Source organism: Polypterus senegalus, chromosome 3 (genome assembly GCF_016835505.1).
Source record: "Polypterus senegalus isolate Bchr_013 chromosome 3, ASM1683550v1, whole genome shotgun sequence".
NCBI lineage: Eukaryota > Metazoa > Chordata > Cladistia > Polypteriformes > Polypteridae > Polypterus > Polypterus senegalus.
Window position 1 is genome coordinate 295,467,784 of NC_053156.1, and position 20,520 is coordinate 295,488,303.

The window sequence follows — 20,520 nt, forward strand, 5'->3', positions numbered from 1 at the left end:
TCATTTATAAAGTCACCGCTCAGCTTGGCAAGTCTTGGTTGTAATAAAAAGATGTGCTTTTTTTATTTATTCTTTTTATGTATTAGCAAACAGGAGAATGTCTGAGCTTCAAGGATGTCTAGTTAATGATAATACTATTTTTTTTTCTTCTTTCTATAAGTTTCTCCGCCTTTTCTGCTGACTGTGACACTGAGAACTCCAGGATATCCTTTGCAGTGCTTATTATAAACATGGAATTTGCTGAACTTATAAAGACACCCCGGGTGGATAATGTGGTCCTGCATCGTCCTTTCTTACCCCAAGTGGAGGGAACATTGTGCCTCACAGGCCACCACCTCATCCTTTCCTCCCGACAGGACAATACAGAAGAGCTGTGGCTTCTACATTCCAACATTGACTCAATTGAGAAAAGGTCTGTGCTACTCCAATTCGTGGCTATTTTACTGTAAGATCTTCAACTTCAATGATTTAGAGTTTATTAAAAATAGCTCGATCACAGACAGACACGACACTAGAATATCCAAACACACACACGCTTTATTTACACTATTTACACAATATTTACAGATTTTGCTTAGTCCTTGTACCTTCAGCCGCCTCCACTCCGCTCTCGCAAGCTCCGTCCTCTTCCACCCGACTCCAGCTCCCCGAATGGAGTGAGGCGGCCCCTTTTATCTTGCCCCAGGTGCACGATGACGAACTTCCGGCAGCACTCCCCAGTGTGGCGGAAGTGCTGCCTTTGCACCTCACAAGCATTCCGGGCGTACACCATCCCTGCGCTCTCCTCCAGGGCTCTAGGACTGTCCAGGCGCCCAGGGAAGAGTAGTGCCGCTCTCCCGGTCCGTCCTTCCAGGTGTCCCGGTGGGGCAGGATCCCTGGTCATCTGCCACAAGAGCTTAGATGCCCATTCAGCTTCCACCTTTGAGCTTTCTCAGTTGGCACCATGGGTCCCTTTTCTAGGGTTTCTGATCAGCATCATCCATCTCTCCTCTTTGAACACCCGTGTTTTTATTTAATATTTGTTCATTTAGTTGTAAATTGTTGGAGTAATTTTATTTAGTGTATGTAAACCTGAAAGCACTACATTTAGAAACTGTTGCACACCTTCCAGGTCCTGTAGCCAATTTGTCTCATTTTTAATTTGATCTTATCGAGTTATTTATATGGGCCTCCACATTAGTTTAGTCACTGCGTAGCGGTCACTCCTTGAAGCATCTGAGTTTCTCTTTCAGTAACGTAACTGATCATCACATCACATTTTTTTTGCAAAGAAGTGCTACATAGTTTATTTCTTGAATCTTCTGCCTCTTTGTGTTCTCATGATACACATTATAAACATCACATTTTGTTCGTAATTTAATAAATAGACCACAACTTTCTCAAATCTGTTGTTGTTTTGCTAAGGTTAGCAAGTAAAAGTAAAAGAAATTTGGAAATTTGCTTCTTGGTGTTGACTGAATTGCATTGTTTGATATCTGATAGACTTCCTCATCTGAGGTTGTCTGTTGAGTGTTAAACAGATGTTTGGGAAAAGTGTTCCAGAGATGAGGAGTTTCACCTCCTGGACCCAGGCCTGATCCTGGTACTGCAGATCAGCCAGGAGTAGTTTTTTTTTTGTGAATTTCCCCTTGGGATTAATAAAGTACCTATCTGCCTACCTCCCTCCCTCGATCAATTCTATTAATCCCAAGGGGAAATCTAGGAGATCAGATTGTTCTCTTAGGAGCAGGCAGAGACATAGTTACGGAAAAAGAAGAAAAGACGAAAATAACAGACCGTCAAGTTTTAAATACTTCTAGTCAAAATTTAAAGTCGAAAAACCAGGGCTGTGGAGTCGGAGACAATTTTGGGTACCTGGAGTCGTGGTTGGAGTTGGCAAAAATGTTCCGACTCCTAATAAATTGAAATTGTAATGAAAAAAAAAATACAGCAGGTTCAAATGTCCCATTTCACATACAACAGTCATAATTAAGTACTTCTCTGATGTAAGAATAAAGCCCAGTGTACAGTTGTGTTACTACCAGTGTGAAGTTCAGCTGAGCTATTATACAACCTGACAGTCACATATATTGTAATCTGGATTATAGTACATTACAAAAAGGGTTTTCATTTTATTTCAGATGTAATGTATTTAACAAATTCATTTGAGTGTAAACAAGTGTAATGATGTAGGTGGAGGTGTGTGCTATGGCCTGATGCTGTGTTCAGGGGTTCTTGTCTTTTGTTTAAACTGGCCAATACGGTAGAGAGTCCGCTTCCTAGCCAGTACTTCTGTGGTTAAATGACGTGTATGTTGCTTTCCTTCGATCAACATGGAAAATACATTAGCATATTAAATACAGAGAAGTCAGAGTTAGCAGTACCGGAAACTAAGGAGTCTGAGTCGAAGGATTTATCTACCGACTCCACACCCCTAGAAAAAACGAGCCAGAGTTCAAAACCTGAAAGTAAACTTGATAATAATAAAATCAATAAGTACAGAGAGAGAGTGTATATTAGAGCTTTAATTCCAAAACTAGGATATCTTAACTGCTGTCCCGCCATCTTAAATACCTTTGATACAGTGAGTCCACTCACAATGGTATCAGTCACGTGACAGACAAAAGGTGGCATTCTTACAAAGAAGATGGCCAAAATGACGCCACCAAAAGGTAGTGTCAACAAGAAGAAAAAACACCAAATGAAATCATGGTGACACTAAATACATGTTATGAAAATTAACTAATAGTCAAAAAACAAAGAATTTCCAGTATATGTGTCTGAACATGAAATTTCTGAAACATAAATTTCAGAATCGGTAAAAAAAAAAAAAAATCACACGCCAACCTTGGGGCGTTCCTTACCTTCGCTTAGCTAACGAATGAGAGAACTTCTTAACTGATTTAGATTGGGGTTTTTTTCTATAATTTGCTTGAACATTCCGGTTGATTTTGCGACTTCTCTCACCGCGCTGAGAATCATAGTTCACTTGCTGGAGCGATATATTCGTGCTAATCCGAGACAGAGGCTGTGGGCCGGCGGGAGGGGGAAACGTCAGGAGTAGGGAACCGGACAGGGCCCTCCTCACTGTCCTGTTTCACTACTACATGTGCGGAGCCGCAGGGGACGACTAGTATTTTATAAATTATAAAACATGCAACGTGACATGAAATGAAAAGTGACATTTTCCTCCATCAAAGTTGAGAGGGTGGGGCTCTAGCAAGTATTTTGTTTTGGTTGGAGAATTTTGTCTGAAATATTCCCCCATTAGATGAGAGTGTAGGGGACTCAGCCTGCAGTCTGTTGCTGTAGAGTCCGTTTAATGAGTAGGCCATACTTTATACGCAATACTTTATTTTTTAAGCATATCCTCCACAAAGTAGTGTTTGAACACATAATTGCAGAGAAATGTAAAATCCCCAGATGACACAGCACTTGTGTTTTTTTTTACTTCTGTTGTGCAAAAGTACCACGATAAAATACAGGGCTTTCTGTGATGATAGAATAGGAATTATACATGGCTTTGATAGTTTTAGCTTGCACCAAATGTTTTACAGTCAAAAGTCTAATTTTTAAACTTGTACATCAAGTAATACCCAGTTTTATGTTTCTTCATATCCAGTTTGTCTCTGTAAAAGACTGTCTAAGGTGTCCATCAGAATTAATCAACTTTTAAACTGCTACCTAACCTTCTTTTTTTTTAACAGATTTGTTGGCTCCATGGGAACCATTATTATAAAATGTAAGGATTTAAGGATAATCCAACTGGACATTCCTGGGATGGAAGAATGCCTAAACATTGCAAGCTCAATTGAAGTGAGTGTGAAATTTACGAGTATGATTTCTTTGTTTTACTCCTAACGGTTTTAAGAAGGTATTTTTTATTAAAATACTTTATTTTGTAAAAAACAAAATATCACAGAATATACAGACTAGCTGACATAACTAGCTGATTCAGTGGTCAGCAGAAGGTGTAGTATTCCTTCACGTTTGGATAATACCAGCATTTGTCCCAATGCACCGAGGACAAGAAGGCACAAGTAATGAATGTACATCCAGTTGTTCAGACTTGTGGATTTGATAACATTATCTTCTTATATAATACATTACCGCGGCCGTCCGTTTGTCTGACCACAATTTTAAATCACCTGAAACTCACAAACCGTTTGACCTATTGACCTGAAATTTGGTACACATATACTACATAACTTCTACTGTCCGATTTCAGGGTGATGATTTTTATTGCTCTTTTTTATTTTTATTTTCTTTTATTGTAGAATCAACTCTTGGCTGCAGGGCGGCCGTGGGGCACATGCCGTTCTCATCCCTACCACCTTCACCGTCACTTCCTCTACCTCTTCATATCTTACATCATTCTTGAGGCAGATTTAACACTTAAGTGCCAGCTTAAGTGAAAGGTTAAGAAAAACATACTAAGTAATTGCAACACAAAAAACGACTTAATAATTTTTTTAACGCGTAAAAATGCCAACGAAAGAAGAGAAGAAGCGGGCTGCTAGGGTGGAGAAAACAAGAGCTGCTGAAGAAGCAGGAAACCCATCAACCTCTGAGCAAACGAATGCTAAACGTACAGAGAAAAAGGATGAAAAGTATAAGTAAAGTGTATTCAGTGCACGTTATCGTGCACTATGCCGTTACTGGTACATATTTTAAAATACTTTCTTGTAGCCCTGAACTGGTTAAACGCATTAGAAAACAGATGGATGGGTAGAACGGATACACTTATTCTAGACAAAACGAGAGCAGGCCATTTAGCTCAACTAAGCTCACCAGTCCTATCCACTTAATTCTTCCAAAATAACATCGTCGAGTTTTGAAAGTCCCTAAAGTCCTACTGTCTTCCACACTCCTTGATCACTTGTTCCATGTGTCTATGGTTGTCTGTGTGAAGAAAAAATTATAATGTTTGTGTGAAATTTCTCCTTAACAAGTTTCCAACAATGTCTCCGTGTTCTTATCGAACTCATTTTAAAGTAACCGTAAGTAACCGTCTCGATCCACTGTACTAATTCCCTTCATAATATTAAACACTTCAATCATGTCACCTATTAATCTTCTTTTGCTTAAACTGAAAATGCTCAGCTCTTTTAATCTTCCCTCATAACTTATCAACTGTAGCCCTGGAATCAGCCTAGTCACTCTTCTCTGAACTATTTCTGGCTCTGCCACGTCCTTTTTGTTACCTGAAGGCCAAAACTGCACACAGTGCAATATAAAGCTTCTGCATAACCTCCTTGGACTTGTGCTCCACACATCAAGGCGCTATATAACCTCACATTCTGTTAGCCTTCTTAATGGCTTTTGAACACTGTCTGACAGTTGATAGTTTCAAGTCAATTGCGACTCCTAAATCCTTCCCATAAGGAGGAAACATGCAGAAAATATTTGTGTATACCCTGCTGTTCTTATTGAGACTCTGTGAAGTGCCTTTTATATTTGTATTTTCCATCCATCCATTATCCAACCCGCTATGTCCTAACTACAGGGTCACGGGGGTCTGCCGGAGCCAATCCCAGCCAACACAGGGCACAAGGCAGGAAACAAATTCCGGGCAGGGGGCCAGCCCACCGCAGGGCACACATGCACACACCCACACACCAAGCACACACTAGGGACAATTTAGGATCGCCAATGCACCTAACCTGCACATCTTTGGACAGTGGGAGGAAACCGGAGTACCCGGAGGAAACCCACGCAGACACGGGGAGAACATGCAAACTCCATGTAGGGAGGACCCAGGAAGTGAACCCGGGTCTCCTAACTGCGAGGCAGTTGCGCTACCCACTGCGCCTATTTGTATTTTTATCCAGAAAGTATTTGTATATGCTGTTCTTATTGAAACTCTGTGAAGCACCTTGGTCATAGGAAAGGTGCTATTTAAATAAAATATTTTATCATCATTATTATTATTATTGTACTCCCGAACAGTATAGTGTATACACAAATATCAAAAAGAAGATGAAGTAGACAACTGTTATCTTTATCTGTGTGGTACAGTGGATCCACAGCTCATGTCAAAGGCCACTTTTTAAAATAAATAATCGCCGCACTCACGGCCTAGCGACGGGGAGTGGTGGTGTGTGGCTGAAGCGGTTCCTAGGGAACTTGTGATGTGACCATTTCTCACCTAAGTGTACAGGTGAGAAACCGTCCGTATCCGTAATTGTTCCCGGGAGCTGCTGATGGCCACAGCTGCCTTGTCCCTGTTATAAATAGAAGCGCGAGGTGGCTAGCGGGTGGGAAAAAGGACAAAGAAAGATGGAGGTTGCAGAGAAGAAGGCAGGAAGCAGGAGGGAGAAAACCAGTAGTGAGAGAGAGTGAGAAGGAGAGTGAGCAAGTGCAGGCTTTCTCTGTATATGAGCAGCTGTGAGAGGCGAGCCCGAGTGAGGTGTTTGGCCAGCATCTGAGGGCCGATTGTACTTGTCGCTCCTGCTTAGCAATTGTTTGGAGTAGGAGTGACCAGGAGAAGGTTGGCTTGCCGCAGCAAAGGTAGGCAGTGGGAATCGGAGATTGGACAGAGAAGCCCCAGTGTGAGCATCCTGGTCTCTAGGGAGCTCAAGTCTCGGCCTATGTGAGCTGAATTGGAGCCAGGGATCGGAAGGCCTCCAGATCAGTTGTGTGAGAAGAAGGTCAGCTGCAGGTATGGTGACTCTCCTGTTGCGGGGCCCAGATGGGAGAAGCAGGGGAGCTGCCAGGTAAAAGAACACACCTCCACTCAGCACTTGTTTTTATGGGTTATTTATTTAATGATTTTTGATGCACTGCACTTTGTTTCAACACTTGTTTTTGTTTGTTGTTTTTAATAAAAGCACTTGGCACTTTTTTACACCAACTCCATTGTTGCGCCTCACTGCCGAGCTCATTGGTAACATTACCGACGGTGACGGGTTCAAGGGCTCCCAGATGCAAGGTTGGAGCATGGAGTAGAACTCTCATCGTCACAATCTCTAATATATTAGTTTCATTATTTATATAAATTAAAGAGATGTTCATGTTTGGAGATATCAGTATTGTCTAACGAAGAAACAACACTTGGTAAATAGGAGGAAATGTTACTTTGTTTAAATTTCATTTGTGCTAGAAGAAAAACAAAAAGATGTGAGTGTTGGATTAAACATTACATTGGTAGCAGCTGCAGTGATCTGTCTCCGTTCCACTTTGCATGACAAATAAGGGTTTTCTTTATAGGCGTAATGCCATTCATGTATTATTTTTAAAAATTTCTGTTAACCTCAGAATTAAAAAAAAAAAATTAAATACGGGTACACCTGAGTTAGAGTTGGGGTGATGTGTAACGATCCGCTTAACAGTGTTAAGCCCAGATATCTTTTGAGATGGTATTCTGCTGACATGTAGTGGATGACATAACATGGCGCTGAAAAAAAATGTAGTATTTTTATATGTTCTGCCACTTTATGGTAATTCTATATAGCAGCTCATCAATATTCATGAGTGAGGTGGGCCATTAAACCAAAAACACAATGGCAAACAAAAAGACGTAAAGCCAGTTTTAGAACAAGCCATAGCTGAACCATTGGTGCTCAAATCACACGATAGAGATAATATAGGGTGGTCCAGATCTAATTATGCAATTTTCATTACGCTATAACTTAAGTTTATTGCACAGAAAATCACCCGAAAAATCCCGCACCGTCGTGAAGTGTGCAAACTGACGACATGAAGAATTGTCTTTGCGCCGAACTGGAATCGTCCCCGCATAAATTAAAGTCATCCAGATGATCTGGATCTGCATAATTAGATTTGGACCACCCTGTATAATTGGTCATCAGACGATGACACGAGCTGTGAAACTGACACCTGTATGGTAGATTCTGAGCTTCCAAGTTTCAGTGATGTTTGTGTTTGGTGTCGGCTTCATACTACTGCTGACAATCGTGCACCTCCTCGTTGATTAATACAACCCCGGTCTGAAGATATCTGTTGATCATGATTATCTGGATGATTTATGATTTATCGATGGTAGTCTGGTGGAGAAATTAGTTATTGAAACGAACCGCTAGGCTGACCAGTGTTGGAAAAGTCACAGTAAACTATTTGATTTTCTCAGTCGCAGGCAGCCTGTTGCTGCAGACATATGTGGGTGTTTTTCAGTCTCCTGGTCCACAAACCCTTATTCAGAATGTTATGAGTGAATGTTGGTTTCCACTCATTACAAATACCTGCATTTCACTAATAACAATGACTATGATGAAGCCAATCACCCAGCATCAAAACTGTACATACTGTGGGATGTGATCATCAAAAATAAGCGGAAGGTGTTTTTTCCTTATCGTAACATAAGTATTGATGCATGGGTGACAAGAAAATACTGTCAAAGATACAGTCCATCGCATCCAAACGTGTACGATTCGGTATCAAGTTCTGCGTGTTATGCAAAGCAGTAGTCTGATACATCAGTAGAGGGACCGAGTGGGATGGCAAGTGCAGTCAATACAGCGTTAATACATCAAACAAGCTGTCAGTGGCAAACACTTTGGTTACTGTTTAAAGATGGACAGTTTTTTATACTCCTGAACTGCTTGAAATTTTACTTCAAAGGAAAACTGACAGCACTGTACAACTGAACCATTGTAATAGGCCTGTTGACTTTGCTCCTGTTAATGAGTCAAGCTGCGTGGCAAAAAAGCAAAATGATTGCTGTCAAGTTGAGGATAAGAAAGACGTCTGCCTCCTAAGCACTGTACATGATGCAGCAACTGTCCGATTTCGTGTCAAGGGGAAATGTGGAAGTCACTAAACCTTGTTCTGTGGTAGACTGCAGTAGCACGTCGATTGAGTAGTTCAGGCACTGACAGTCTACCCTCTCATGTGCAAGCAACAGAAATAATATTAGAAAAAAAATAATTTGACATATGCTCAAACCGTGCCTTTGTGCTTTGGTGACTGTTTCAAAGCATATCACACAAAGTACGTTCAGTATGCTAAATCTGCATCAGTAGAGCCGTGCACACTGGATGTACCTTTCCTACTGTGATTATGTTAATGTTTTGGTATTTACATGTTACTTTTACACATAGTAGCATTATTTGTTGGAAAAACTCAATGCTTTTTGGGTAAACATCACACTAAAGAGGTTAAACAGGACCCTCACTCTAGTTTACACTTCACTCTTGTATCCTTTGCAATTAGATTTTATTCTTCCCTGAGCAGAGTAATCCGTCTTCACATGATGTCACATTCACCCTAGCCGTTTTTATCACAGACAGATTAACATGGTAGCAATAATTCTTTGGGCACACTCAACATTAAATACGACATACACTGAGCATATTGATCATTTATTTTCTGAGTTTACCCATCTTTTTCTTACTCTGTGACACTCCTCACATCCGTCATGTCATTGTCGGCTCTGTTCTTAGCAGCCTTCCTTCATTTTCTGCCTTCATTGGCCACATCTCCATAGACTTTTCCCTTCAATACCATGGAGGCTCATTTAGAAGCCAGAATGGGGACTATCTCCCTTGTGTATGGGCAGAACGGTGGCGCAGTGGTAGCGCTGCTGCCTCGCAGTAAGGAGACCTGGGTTTGCTTCCCGGGTCCTCCTTGCATGGAGTTTGTATGTTCTTCCCATGCCCTTGTGAGTTTCCTCCGGGTGCTCCGGTTTCCTTCCATAGTGCCGAGTACTTTGGCGATTCTAAATTGTTCCTAGTGTGTGTGTACGCGTGCGCCATGTGGTGGGCTGGTGCCCTGCCCGGGGATTTGTTCCTGCCTTGCTCCCTGTGTTGGCTGGGATTAGCTCCAGCAGACCCCCCGTGACCCTGTGTTAGGATATAGCGGTTTGGGAAATGACTGACTCACACTTGTGTATTGTTTGCGGTGATTTTTTTTTAACTGTTTTATACTATGATTTAATTTTCTGAGTTGCTGCTGGAGCAAATAAATATCCCCTCAGGGATCAGTAGTACACCTGCCTATTTATTATGCCATATATTTTAGTACTGGCTGCCATTTAACTTAACTTTAACTTCAGCAAAAGGAAAATTAGCAATGCACCGCTGTAAAGTTCTGTTATTTTTACTATTATATATGCAGGTTTAAAATAATTTTAATACTTCATGGTAGCATTTAATCTATCTGTCCATCTTTGCTGACCCTGTTTTTTTTCTATCACAGCACTACAAGGAACCACATGCTAACCTGGAGTTAACATTCATAAATTTAGTTCAGTATGTTGAGATGTTATTTGATAGTTGCAGGTTGATTTTAATGTTAAGCCTGTTTTCTTTAGGCTCTGTCTACACTGGATTCTGCCCTTCTTATGTATCCTTTTTTCTATCGGCCTATGTTTGAAGTGGTTGAAGATGGATGGAAATCATTCCTGCCTGAGCAGGCATTTAAGCATATTGAATCTATGGTAAGTATGTTTTCCGCATCATTTGATTATATTTTAGAAGTTTTAGAAGAGCAATAAAAAGAAGTCTCTTTTTTTGGTTATGTATTTGTTGTGAGAGAATTTGTATACTTTAGTGCAGGGGACCCCAACTCCGGTCCAGTAGGACCACAGAGGCTGCAGGTTTTCTTTCTGACCCTTTTTTTAATTAGTGACCTGTTTTTGCTGGTAATTAACCTCTGAGCTACTGTATAGGAGAAAGGGACAGAGCAAGCTGTTTTAAACACTAGGGGTCGCTGTTGCCCCTTTAACCCCAACAAACAGACATTGGACACGAGTTAAAAGCACCAAGATGATTTTTATTGCCTTCTTTCTTAATAAACAGTGTCCTCCAAGCACCACAAACACAAGAACAGGCAATAAACACAATCATCTTTGCAATAATAATAATAATTCTCTACTCCACACCTCCTGACTCTGGCTCATTTGCTGGTTCTCCAACAGCCCTTTAAATAGCCCTTGACCGAGAAGTGCTTCTACTCTGCTGTCCCTGTGACTTGCCAGCACTTCCGGGTCACACGGAGAATGCCAATTCTTTTCATCAGCTCGGAAGTAATTTGTGGCTTCCGTCCTGATGACTTCCTTGTACTTCAGGGCTGCAAGGGAAGCGTGACTCCCCAGGTCCTTTTACAACTCCCCCTGCTGGCACCGAACAGGGCTGAGAAACCAGACTCCCAAGTCTCACGATGCCCTATGGGAATCCAGGGCACCTCTGATACTCTTGGGAAGCTGCCATCTAGCGTTTTAGGGGAGGCAGTGTCCTGGAAAAGCTGCCTTCCCCCATCCTTATATCCTTTGGGCGTCACGGCCGGCCGTCCCTCACACTGTCTTTCCTTAGCAGACTGTGTTCATTTAATGTGGAAGGTGATGTCTTTTATAACTCTTTGACAGATATCACAGATGTCTATCTCTCTGCCTTTATGTCTGTCTTGATCTAAGTTTGGTTTTCTTAAATAAAACTTTAAGTTTAAAGGATTTGATTATGATTAGAAGTTAAAAGTTGAAATTTGTTATCCATGTGTTATTTTACTATAAATTAAAAATATGAGACGAGTCTTATATGAAATGATCCACTACATGAAGACGCTTAACCTTTGTGGAGATCATTTGTGTTCCTTTAGTTAAACGTGTGTTTCAGGGAGAAGACCAAACTTAAATATGCACATCTACAAAGTATTTTTTTTTTGTTCTTTCAAAAAAAAAACAAAACAAAAAAAAAACACATTTATGCAAACTCAGTATTTCCAAAAATTGTACTGTTAATTTAGTATGCACATTCCACAGCTAAGTATGTGCACCTGATGAAACAACACAGCAAACAATTTTATGTACAAACTCTTCAGATCTGGGAGGCACAGCAGTGTGGTCATTGCTGCTGTTGTCTCATGGCTCCTATGACTTGTCCCCAGTCACTGATCTCTGTTTGTTTGAAGATGCGTGTTCCCCAGATGTCCATGTTGGTTTCTTCTGAATATTCATAGTCCCTTCCTTATCCCAAAGGTATGCAGGACTGATGAATGATTGATAAGCCTAAATTGGCCTAATAGCAGTGACTATGCATGTGTTCTTAAGTTGTTCTATTTGATCGGCTAACATTCTGTCCGCGGTCGTCTTGCACCCAACATCATTTCAGGAAAATGAACGGATAGATGGAAAGATCTTCAGATAATGACAGGGTTCAGAGCACAGAATAGACCATCAAAAGTAACATCATTAATCGGTATTAAAAGTTAAACACATAAAAAGCAAACACGCAGCACTGTATGAAAAGTTTAAAATATGCAGCAGATAAAGAGGCAAATGAAAATATGACTGTGGTGCAAAACTTGGAGAATATCAAACCTCTTTGAGCCTGTAATTCTTGCATAAAGTGAGAATTCTATAGAGAAAAAATTGCCTGCAGACAAATGAGGTTGTGGTCCAGGTAGCTCTTTATGGTGGTGTTGTGTGAAAAAAGTGAACACATCCAACTTTGTGATCAGATGATAATGTTGTAGTGTCTTCCAGCTACTCTTGTGTTCCTGTTCCAAAGTTGAAGAATGGCATACAAGAAAAAGAAAACCACAACAGTTCAGATAAAAAAAAGTTGCTCTTATAGTCATAGACTGTTTTTGTTTGAGGTACAGTCGACCCTCGATATACGACCAGCCTGACATGCGAACAACTTGGTTTACGACCAAAATTTTTGTTTTGAATTACGACCAACATCTTGCGTTACGACCCGAATACGGTCACGTGTATCCGCTTGTGCGATTGTAAACAAACAGCAGAGAGCGTTCGTAAGCGTCATTCGGAGCCCAGATACATGTGTTTGTGGACGTAATTTCGGTCATTGCAGTGATTTATATAATTTATTTCGATAATTGCTATCAAAATGACCCCAAAAAAGCTAGAAAAGAAGCTAAGGAAGGAAGAGAAGGTAACGAAAGTAAAGAAAGCGATCACAATCGAAACAAAAAAGGAAATTGTGTGGAAATATGAGAGTGGCGTTCCTGTGACCGATCTCGCTAATATGTACAGCATTTCGATATCCACCATCTCGACAATTTTACAAAGAAAAGATTTGTATAAGGAAGCTCCTTCCAAACAATAACCACCTTCCATTTCATTCTCCTCGTCCTCCCTTCCTGCAAGTCAAAGATGTCAACTTAAATGGTGAGTACAGTATGAAATTGTTGTTTCTGGTAGGCTAGGCACTTTTTATAACTTTTTGGTTAGTACATTAGAAAAATTATTGGTGTTTTTGGTAAATTATACACATTATACAACCCTTTTTTATTATGAAAATGTTAAGTAAGCGTTGCTGTGGGAGGTTCAGAATGCATTATGGGTATTTCCAATATTTCTTATGGGAAAAATAGTCTTGACTTTCAACCAACTTGAGTTACAACCAGCCCTCACAAACGAATTAAGTTTGTAAGTCAAGGGTCCAATGTATCTTGTATATAAACGTCTACGTGTGGAAGTATGTGTGTGTCTGTCCGGCCTGGAAGTGGGAGGTAGAGTCAGGTTAAGGGCTCCACTGCCAAGGATACACAATCGAGGCCAGCACATCAGAAAGCGAAACCCCTGAAGATAGAGTCACTCGTTTATCCGCTATTTTTAAAACAAGGCAAGTACTTCGGCAAAACAGTATCCCTTTTACTTTTCCTCCCGCCGCTAATACACAAGGCGAGGCAAGCACATTGGCAAAACAAAACCTTAGAAGAAAGACAAAGTCATTCAGCCGCTAATGCACAAACGATGTGAGCACGTTGGCAAAACGAAACCTACTAGGAGAGAGATGTCCAGAGAAGTTCCTTTCAATTACCTGACATCTTTACGTTTCAATTTTTTTCTGAAGATTTCAATAGTTTCTAGGACCCTGTGCCTTTTACAGCATGGGCGTACACAGCCAGTTTTGATATAACATTCTATCTCTCTGCTGCTCATTCTCCTTGAGGAAATGTGGACTGCAAATATGAGATTGCAAAGCAACCTTGTTAGGAAGAGGAAAATACCCTTGGCTATAGTGGCCAGTTGGACTTCTGACTGTTGAATGTCCCTTTTATGTGGCAGGCTCTCTGTATCTCAGCCTTGCTACACTTGCTCCACCCCTGAGGAAATCTGGATCATGGCACCATTTGCCTCTGCTCGGGAATTCTTTTAGGGTGATTCCCTCACCACTGCTGCTTGTTCATCCTAAGCTAGTTGTCCTGTAATCTCAAAGTCCTGAGTTGGTATGCCATACCTGCTTAGGGAGGATGAGCAGCAGAGAGTGGAGAGTTGCTCTGAGTGGATTCTTGTGCCGAAACGTATGCCCAGTGACCGCAACAACTTTAAGCCATTTTAAAATAAAGAGACTCCAGTGGTTTTGTTTCATTTCCTTTGTTGTGTTCTTCTACTGTATGCCATGTATGACTTTAATTTCCACTTTGTGCTGTAATATCTGATCTTTCCACAGACCAATGAGTGGCGACTGAGCCAGGTGAACAAGGATTTTAGTGTCTGTCCTTCATACCCACCGGTCGTCATTGTGCCCAAATCCATTGATGATGATACGCTACGCAAAGTAGCCACATTCAGACATATGGGCCGCTTTCCAGTCCTCAGTTACTACCACAAGAAGAATGGCATGGTGAGTGATTTATCTCCTCTTGATTGGAAAGTTTCAAACTTCAGTAAGGTTGAGACCATTCTTAATTTTGCTACAGAGTTTTAATGAACTTGCTGCTACTGTATTTTTTAAAAAAACAACAAGAATAAAAAAAAAAAATAGTTTAGACCCTGCAAAAATGCATCTGTTACTCATAGGTTATCATGTAACAAGACCTTACTTAGCAAAGACTTCTTTTGGCCTTAAAGGAAAGGTTAAATTTCTTCACAAACATAACATATAGTGGGGGAAATAAGTATTTGATCCCCTTCTGAATTTGTAAGACAGGCGTTTGTAGCTTTTTCTTGACCATAGTAAGCATTCTTCTGTCATCAGCAGTGTAGGGTCTTCCTTGGCCTACCTGTTTCTATGTGATTACTGAGCTCACCGTTGTGTTCTTTCTTCTTCATGATATTCCACACTGTTGATTTAGTTCATCCTAAGGTTCTACTCATGTCTCTAATGGTTTTCCTCTTGTTTTGTGGCATCATGACGGCTCCATTGACTTTCATTGGCACAGCTCTTGTCCTCATGTTAAACAATGGCACCTACAGACTCCAAAGGGTAGAAACAAGCCAAGGTATCTTGGGAAGCCATGAAACCCACCTGAGGAATCGCAAACAATTGTGATGCCAATTGTCCCAAACATTATGGTGCCCTAAAATTGGGGGGTTCAAGGCATGTAGAAAATTGTCATTTCCACACGGTGTGACTGAAATGTTTGCAAATCCCCTTAAATGAAAGTCTGCAATGTGCACTTTAATCACAATGTCTGAATTGTTTGATTTGGAATTTTAAACTATGGAGCTGAAGGTAAATCAAGGAAAAAACAGGTCTTTGTAAAAAATGTGATGGAGGACACGGTGTATATTTGCCATTCAAGCTAGCATTTGAGAATGATTATTTCAAAATATTTCAAGTGAACTTCTCATTAAGTGTGGATGTTGGGTGTGAATGTATAGGAATGTGTGGGTGTAGACAAACAGGAAAACAAAAGCATTGAAACTATTTTGTAATTTCATTTGTTGAGCAATCCAGCTACAATTCTTTGAAAACAGAATAGCTTTGTTAAGAACATATGATGAATGTATTTTTCATTAGTCATGTGACTTGAAAGGCTAAATCTTGTTAATAGTATAATGTCTGATCAGATTTCGAAATAAGCGACTAGTTGAGTTGTAAACCGTTTGGATACCCGACCTGCTGTGGGGGTAGGAGATACTGAGGAGGCAATAAAAATAATTCAGGTTTAAAATTGGGCAAACACTTGGAAAATTCCCTTTAATATACACTTTTAAAAATGCTGGTCCTTGAATGGCACTTTATGGTTCTTTAGTGGGTTGTGTGGTTCCTCATAGAACCATTGCTTGACAAAGCACCATTTGATTCTGGGCCAGCTTCTGTGCATATGAAGTTGGTTCTGTCTGCTTCTGATATATAGGAAATAAACAGACATCTTTAGTGATTGTTAGGCTATCTAGCAGGGCATGAGCCGATTAAGAAAACCTGAACTTGAGCCTGTGTTACTGTACTGTACGTAGGCAACTAGAATCCTTTTAAATTAAGACCCATTGGTGTTTCACAAATCTGCTACTATCTATTTGTGGTTATTTACTCTATGGAGCCTGTTATAGATCTGAAGAATTAGTTTCTTTCTGGAGCATTCATGTGAATGGGTCTTTTGGGAACCAAAAATGGCTCCCCTATAGCATTGCTATGAAGAACAACTCTGGCACTTTTATTATTAAGAGCGTAGAAAAGTGCAAAGTGCTACATGTAGGCAAAAGGAATGTCAGTTATAAATACAAGGTGGGAGACCGTGTCCTACAGGAAGAAACCTATGAAATGGATTTAGGGTTTACAGTGACACAACATTGTCATCATTATGCACTGTGCAGAGGCAATTAAAAAGGCAAACAAATGTTAGGTGATATTGTTAAAAACTGCTGAATATAAATCAAGGTGTACAGACTAATGTACTAATGATCCCACTTCTGGAGTAATGTGTGCAGTTCTGGCCATCACGCTTCAAGGAAAATATGACAATACTTGACACTGTGCAGTGGACAGCAACCAGGACTTAACCTCCCTAGCATTAGACTGAGCTTCACTTAGGCTGTGAAAACAGTGCTAAAATCGTCAGTCCCAAGTGTCAGTCGGGCAACTGCATAGACGCGCCTCGTGTAAGCATTAGGCCCGAGGATTACTAGGGCTGTGAAAGTACTAACAGCATAAGTTTCAGGCGTTACTCAGGCAATGGTGTAGATGCGTCTTCTCCTAGCCTCATAATGGCGTCTTGTAGGAAACATTTTTCAGCAGCCCAAGTTTTACACACTCGTGATGTTTCAGGACCCTTGTAGGAAATGTTTTTCAGCAGCCCAGGTGTTGCACGCTCATGATGTTGAGGAGCCTCGCATCAGCAGTGACAACAAAGTGAACTTGTCTTCTGGCACTGAAATTGAAACGGACAAAGAAACCGAAAGTGACTCTGATGGATCTAAAAACGACTCTCACGTTTGGGTTTCTGTTGATCCTGCTTCAAAAAAAACCCAGCACCACCTCGTTTTGCTCTTGTGTAGGCAGCCAGGAATAAAAGTGAAGGTTAACATTCAAGATCCAGTTACTTGCTTGAAGTTATTTCTGGATGATGATGTGATTGAAAGAATTGCTGTTGAGACGAACCGTTAACGCTCAACAATGTCAGGTAAGTGACCGTACACCTAAGCAGTTTTCCCATTCAAAGACATACCACACAAAAGACGTATTTTGACAGTATATATGGTATTAGCATCATCATCATCATCATTATTATTATTATTATTATTTGTCTCTATTATAAAAAAAATAGTGAGACAAGACTTTTTCCAAGAGATTTTTTCAAGTCCCGCCCTCCTCTCCACCATTTCCTGTTAACAGCCCACGCCCATGGTCGTCTCAGCTCTTATAAATTTTTTTTTGTTTTCCTCACTTGAAGTTCCCAATAAAAGAAGACTTATTATGTTCAAATCTTATTGAATAATTTCATCCTGAAGTGTTATCAACAGAAGAAATGAGTACACAGGCAATCCTAGCACCGAGAAACGATTAAGTCAAATAAATTCATATGAAAATTGTCGATTGGTTACACGGCAAATTGGTTAAATGCGTATCAATAGACTACGCTGAAACAGTTGGTGTCGATGGTGCGGAAGATGAAAACATCAACTTACAATATCATGTAGAATATCTACAAACTTTAACACCGTCCGGTCTTCCACCGGCTGAATTACTGTTGAAAGAAAGATGTATCATAATGTTATTGCGTAATTTATGTCTGAGTGATGGGCTATGCAATAGGACAAGATTAGTTGTACTCAAAATTGGTCGAACAATTCTGACGTGTAAAATTTTAGCAGGCAACAAGTTATCCATCATCCGTGGATAACATTAGACACCAAAGGAGATCTTTATATGCCATCTGTATTAAAACGTTTACAGTTTCCCGTTAGAATGGCTCATGCTATGACAATTAACAAATCACAGGGACAAACATTTGAAAGAGTCGGTTTTTTTATTAGAGAGAAAGAAACAAATTCACATTTCATTGTCACAATGCAAGTCCAAACACAGAATCAAAATTCAATGCGATATTGACAAAAAGTTAATTCAAAAAATTGTTTTACAATTAAAATGTTTAAAAAGTATTTGTGTGTTAATTTCAAAGCCAAACAGAACGAAAACGTATAACACAACAGGAAACATAATTTTCTTTCAATTTATTACATTTTACTATTTTTTACTATGGTTAGTTACTCACTATAATGTAAAATAGTTAGTTCCATTATGCATATGTAACAATTCCCATGAAAGTAACAATCTGTTTAAATTGTACATCCACTTCCCCATACGTGAGCGGCAGATCCGCGAAGTGGCTAGCACGTACTGCCTGCCTGGGGGTCGGTGAGCGAAGCGATCAGGGTGTATCATTATTATTCTTTTTTCACTTTTGATTTTGTACTTTTAGCGTTTTGCACGTTTTACAGAAGAAAAATGAAATTTAATAAAGATGTGATTTATCAAGCCAAAAAAATGCAATGATTTTTTCATGTCTTTTTGAGAAAAAATGTAACAGTAAGATAGTTAAGGACATGTAGTACTGTGACAGACTCAGAGAATTAAGTCTGCTTAGTCTCAAGCAGAGGAGACAGCGTGGGGACCTCATCCAGAGCTTTAAAATTCTCAAACACATTGATAAAGATCCGGCAAAATTATTTGAACAGTGAATCACATACTCAAGGACACTAGTTGAAATTAAGGGGAAGTCCATTTACGCCTGAAGTCTGGAAGCACTTGTTTATGCAGAGAATTGTGGGAATCGAGACCAAACTGTAGAGACTTGAGAGTTAAAGCAGAAACCTTGACAAGCTTTAAGACAAATTTGTGTGAGATTATGGGACAGCTTAGCTATTAGCTAAACAGAGGAGCTCAATGGACTGAATGGTCTACTCTTCTTTATCAGGTTTATTATGTTGTTATTCTGTGTGTGCTGCATGATACCTGAAAATGAAGTTTAGATTGTGCTCAGTGTAGATGTTCTTTTTATATAAATTGAAGCTGAAATTTAAACGTTTTGTCAGCTGAATTGTTTTTTTGTAATATCACTCCTTAAATACCCAGCTTGCTAATACTTAATTATTTTAGGACTGATTTGCCTTGGCACTGTCTTCAAAGCAGTCAGACGTCTTAGAAGTATATGCTGATGTTCTGAAGGTGTTGGATAATTAAGCCCATAATTGTGACCTTTCTGAACGTACGTACAGTTCTTGATTACATTTACAATCCCCACATGCTGTCCTATAAGAACATTTAATGATGATGTTTTCAAATAATTATTTTTTAAAATATACTGTAACATTACTGGAAAAGCAGATCAGGATAGATAGCCAAAGAAGGTTAGGGTACAAGCCAGGCAACAAGTGACACAAAGCAAAAGTGTAAGGCTACTCGTGCAGCTCTGTCTGTCTCGGCTGTCAGTTTGACATCTGATGTCACCTTCCAGGAGCGAGACCAATTTATACCGCTTGCAGGAGAAGCCGTGGTGCCTCCTCTGGGCTTCAGAATGTGGTTTGGTGTCTCTTTCTGGCTATGGAGGAGGAAAGTAGGAGGTTGTCAGAGCTCAAAATTCTCTGATCTGCTGAAGTTCAAGTAAATGTCTCCAAACTCAGTGGACAGCTCTTCATCTTACAACACGATAATGAGCCAAACAGACTGCTGAGGCAACACAGTAGTTTATCAAAGCTAAAAAATGGAAAATTCTTGAATGGCCAAGTCAGTCAACTGATTTCAATCCAATTGAGCAGGTCTTCCATATGCTGAAGAGAACATATAAGGGGACAACAAGCATGAGCTGAAGATGGCTGCATTAGAGGCTTGGCAGACTTTCACTAGACAAGATCTCCAGCACCTGGTGATGTCTATGACTCACAGACTTCAAGCAGTCATTGCATGCAAGAGATATGCGACAAATAATTAAATATTATGGCCTTAATAGACCTGCCATTGCTATGTCCAAACATTATGGTGACCTGAAATGGGGCTGACCATGTAGAAATAGTATGGTGACCAAAATGTCTGTAAATCCCCTTCAACGCAAGTCTGCAATGTGCACTTTAATCACGATGTCTGAATTGTTTGATTTGTAATTTTAAATTGTGAAGTGGAGGGGGAAATGAAGGAAAAATGTGTTTTTGTCCCAAACATTGCAGAGAACACTGTATGTGCATGCTCACTTTGCAATGTTTTTGTGTCTTATTCTTGTACTTCTAACATTCTCTGAGCTTATTCATTCAATAGGCCATCATATCAATACAAAAACTGAACATTTTGAAGCAGAAGCCCACTCAAGTAATATAATGCAAGGTCCAGTCTCTTAAAACATTAAGGAAAAAAATAACAAAAAATAAGCAATCTAATTAACACATGTAAAAACCCAGAA

The 20,520-nt window shown here is 40.0% G+C and overlaps 1 protein-coding gene across 2 annotated transcripts in view; it reads left to right on the top strand.

Moving 5' to 3' along the window:
• Nucleotides 1-20,520, top strand: part of mtmr9 (myotubularin related protein 9) — a 107,891-nt gene that overhangs the window by 12,609 nt on the left and 74,762 nt on the right. For both annotated transcript variants that reach the window (XM_039749463.1, XM_039749462.1), the window contains 4 exons: nucleotides 161-412; nucleotides 3,687-3,795; nucleotides 10,250-10,375; nucleotides 14,355-14,528. In XM_039749463.1, the coding sequence (XP_039605397.1) occupies nucleotides 231-412; nucleotides 3,687-3,795; nucleotides 10,250-10,375; nucleotides 14,355-14,528 (591 nt within the window). In that variant the 5' untranslated portion in view covers nucleotides 161-230. The remainder of the gene's footprint in view (nucleotides 1-160; nucleotides 413-3,686; nucleotides 3,796-10,249; nucleotides 10,376-14,354; nucleotides 14,529-20,520) is intronic.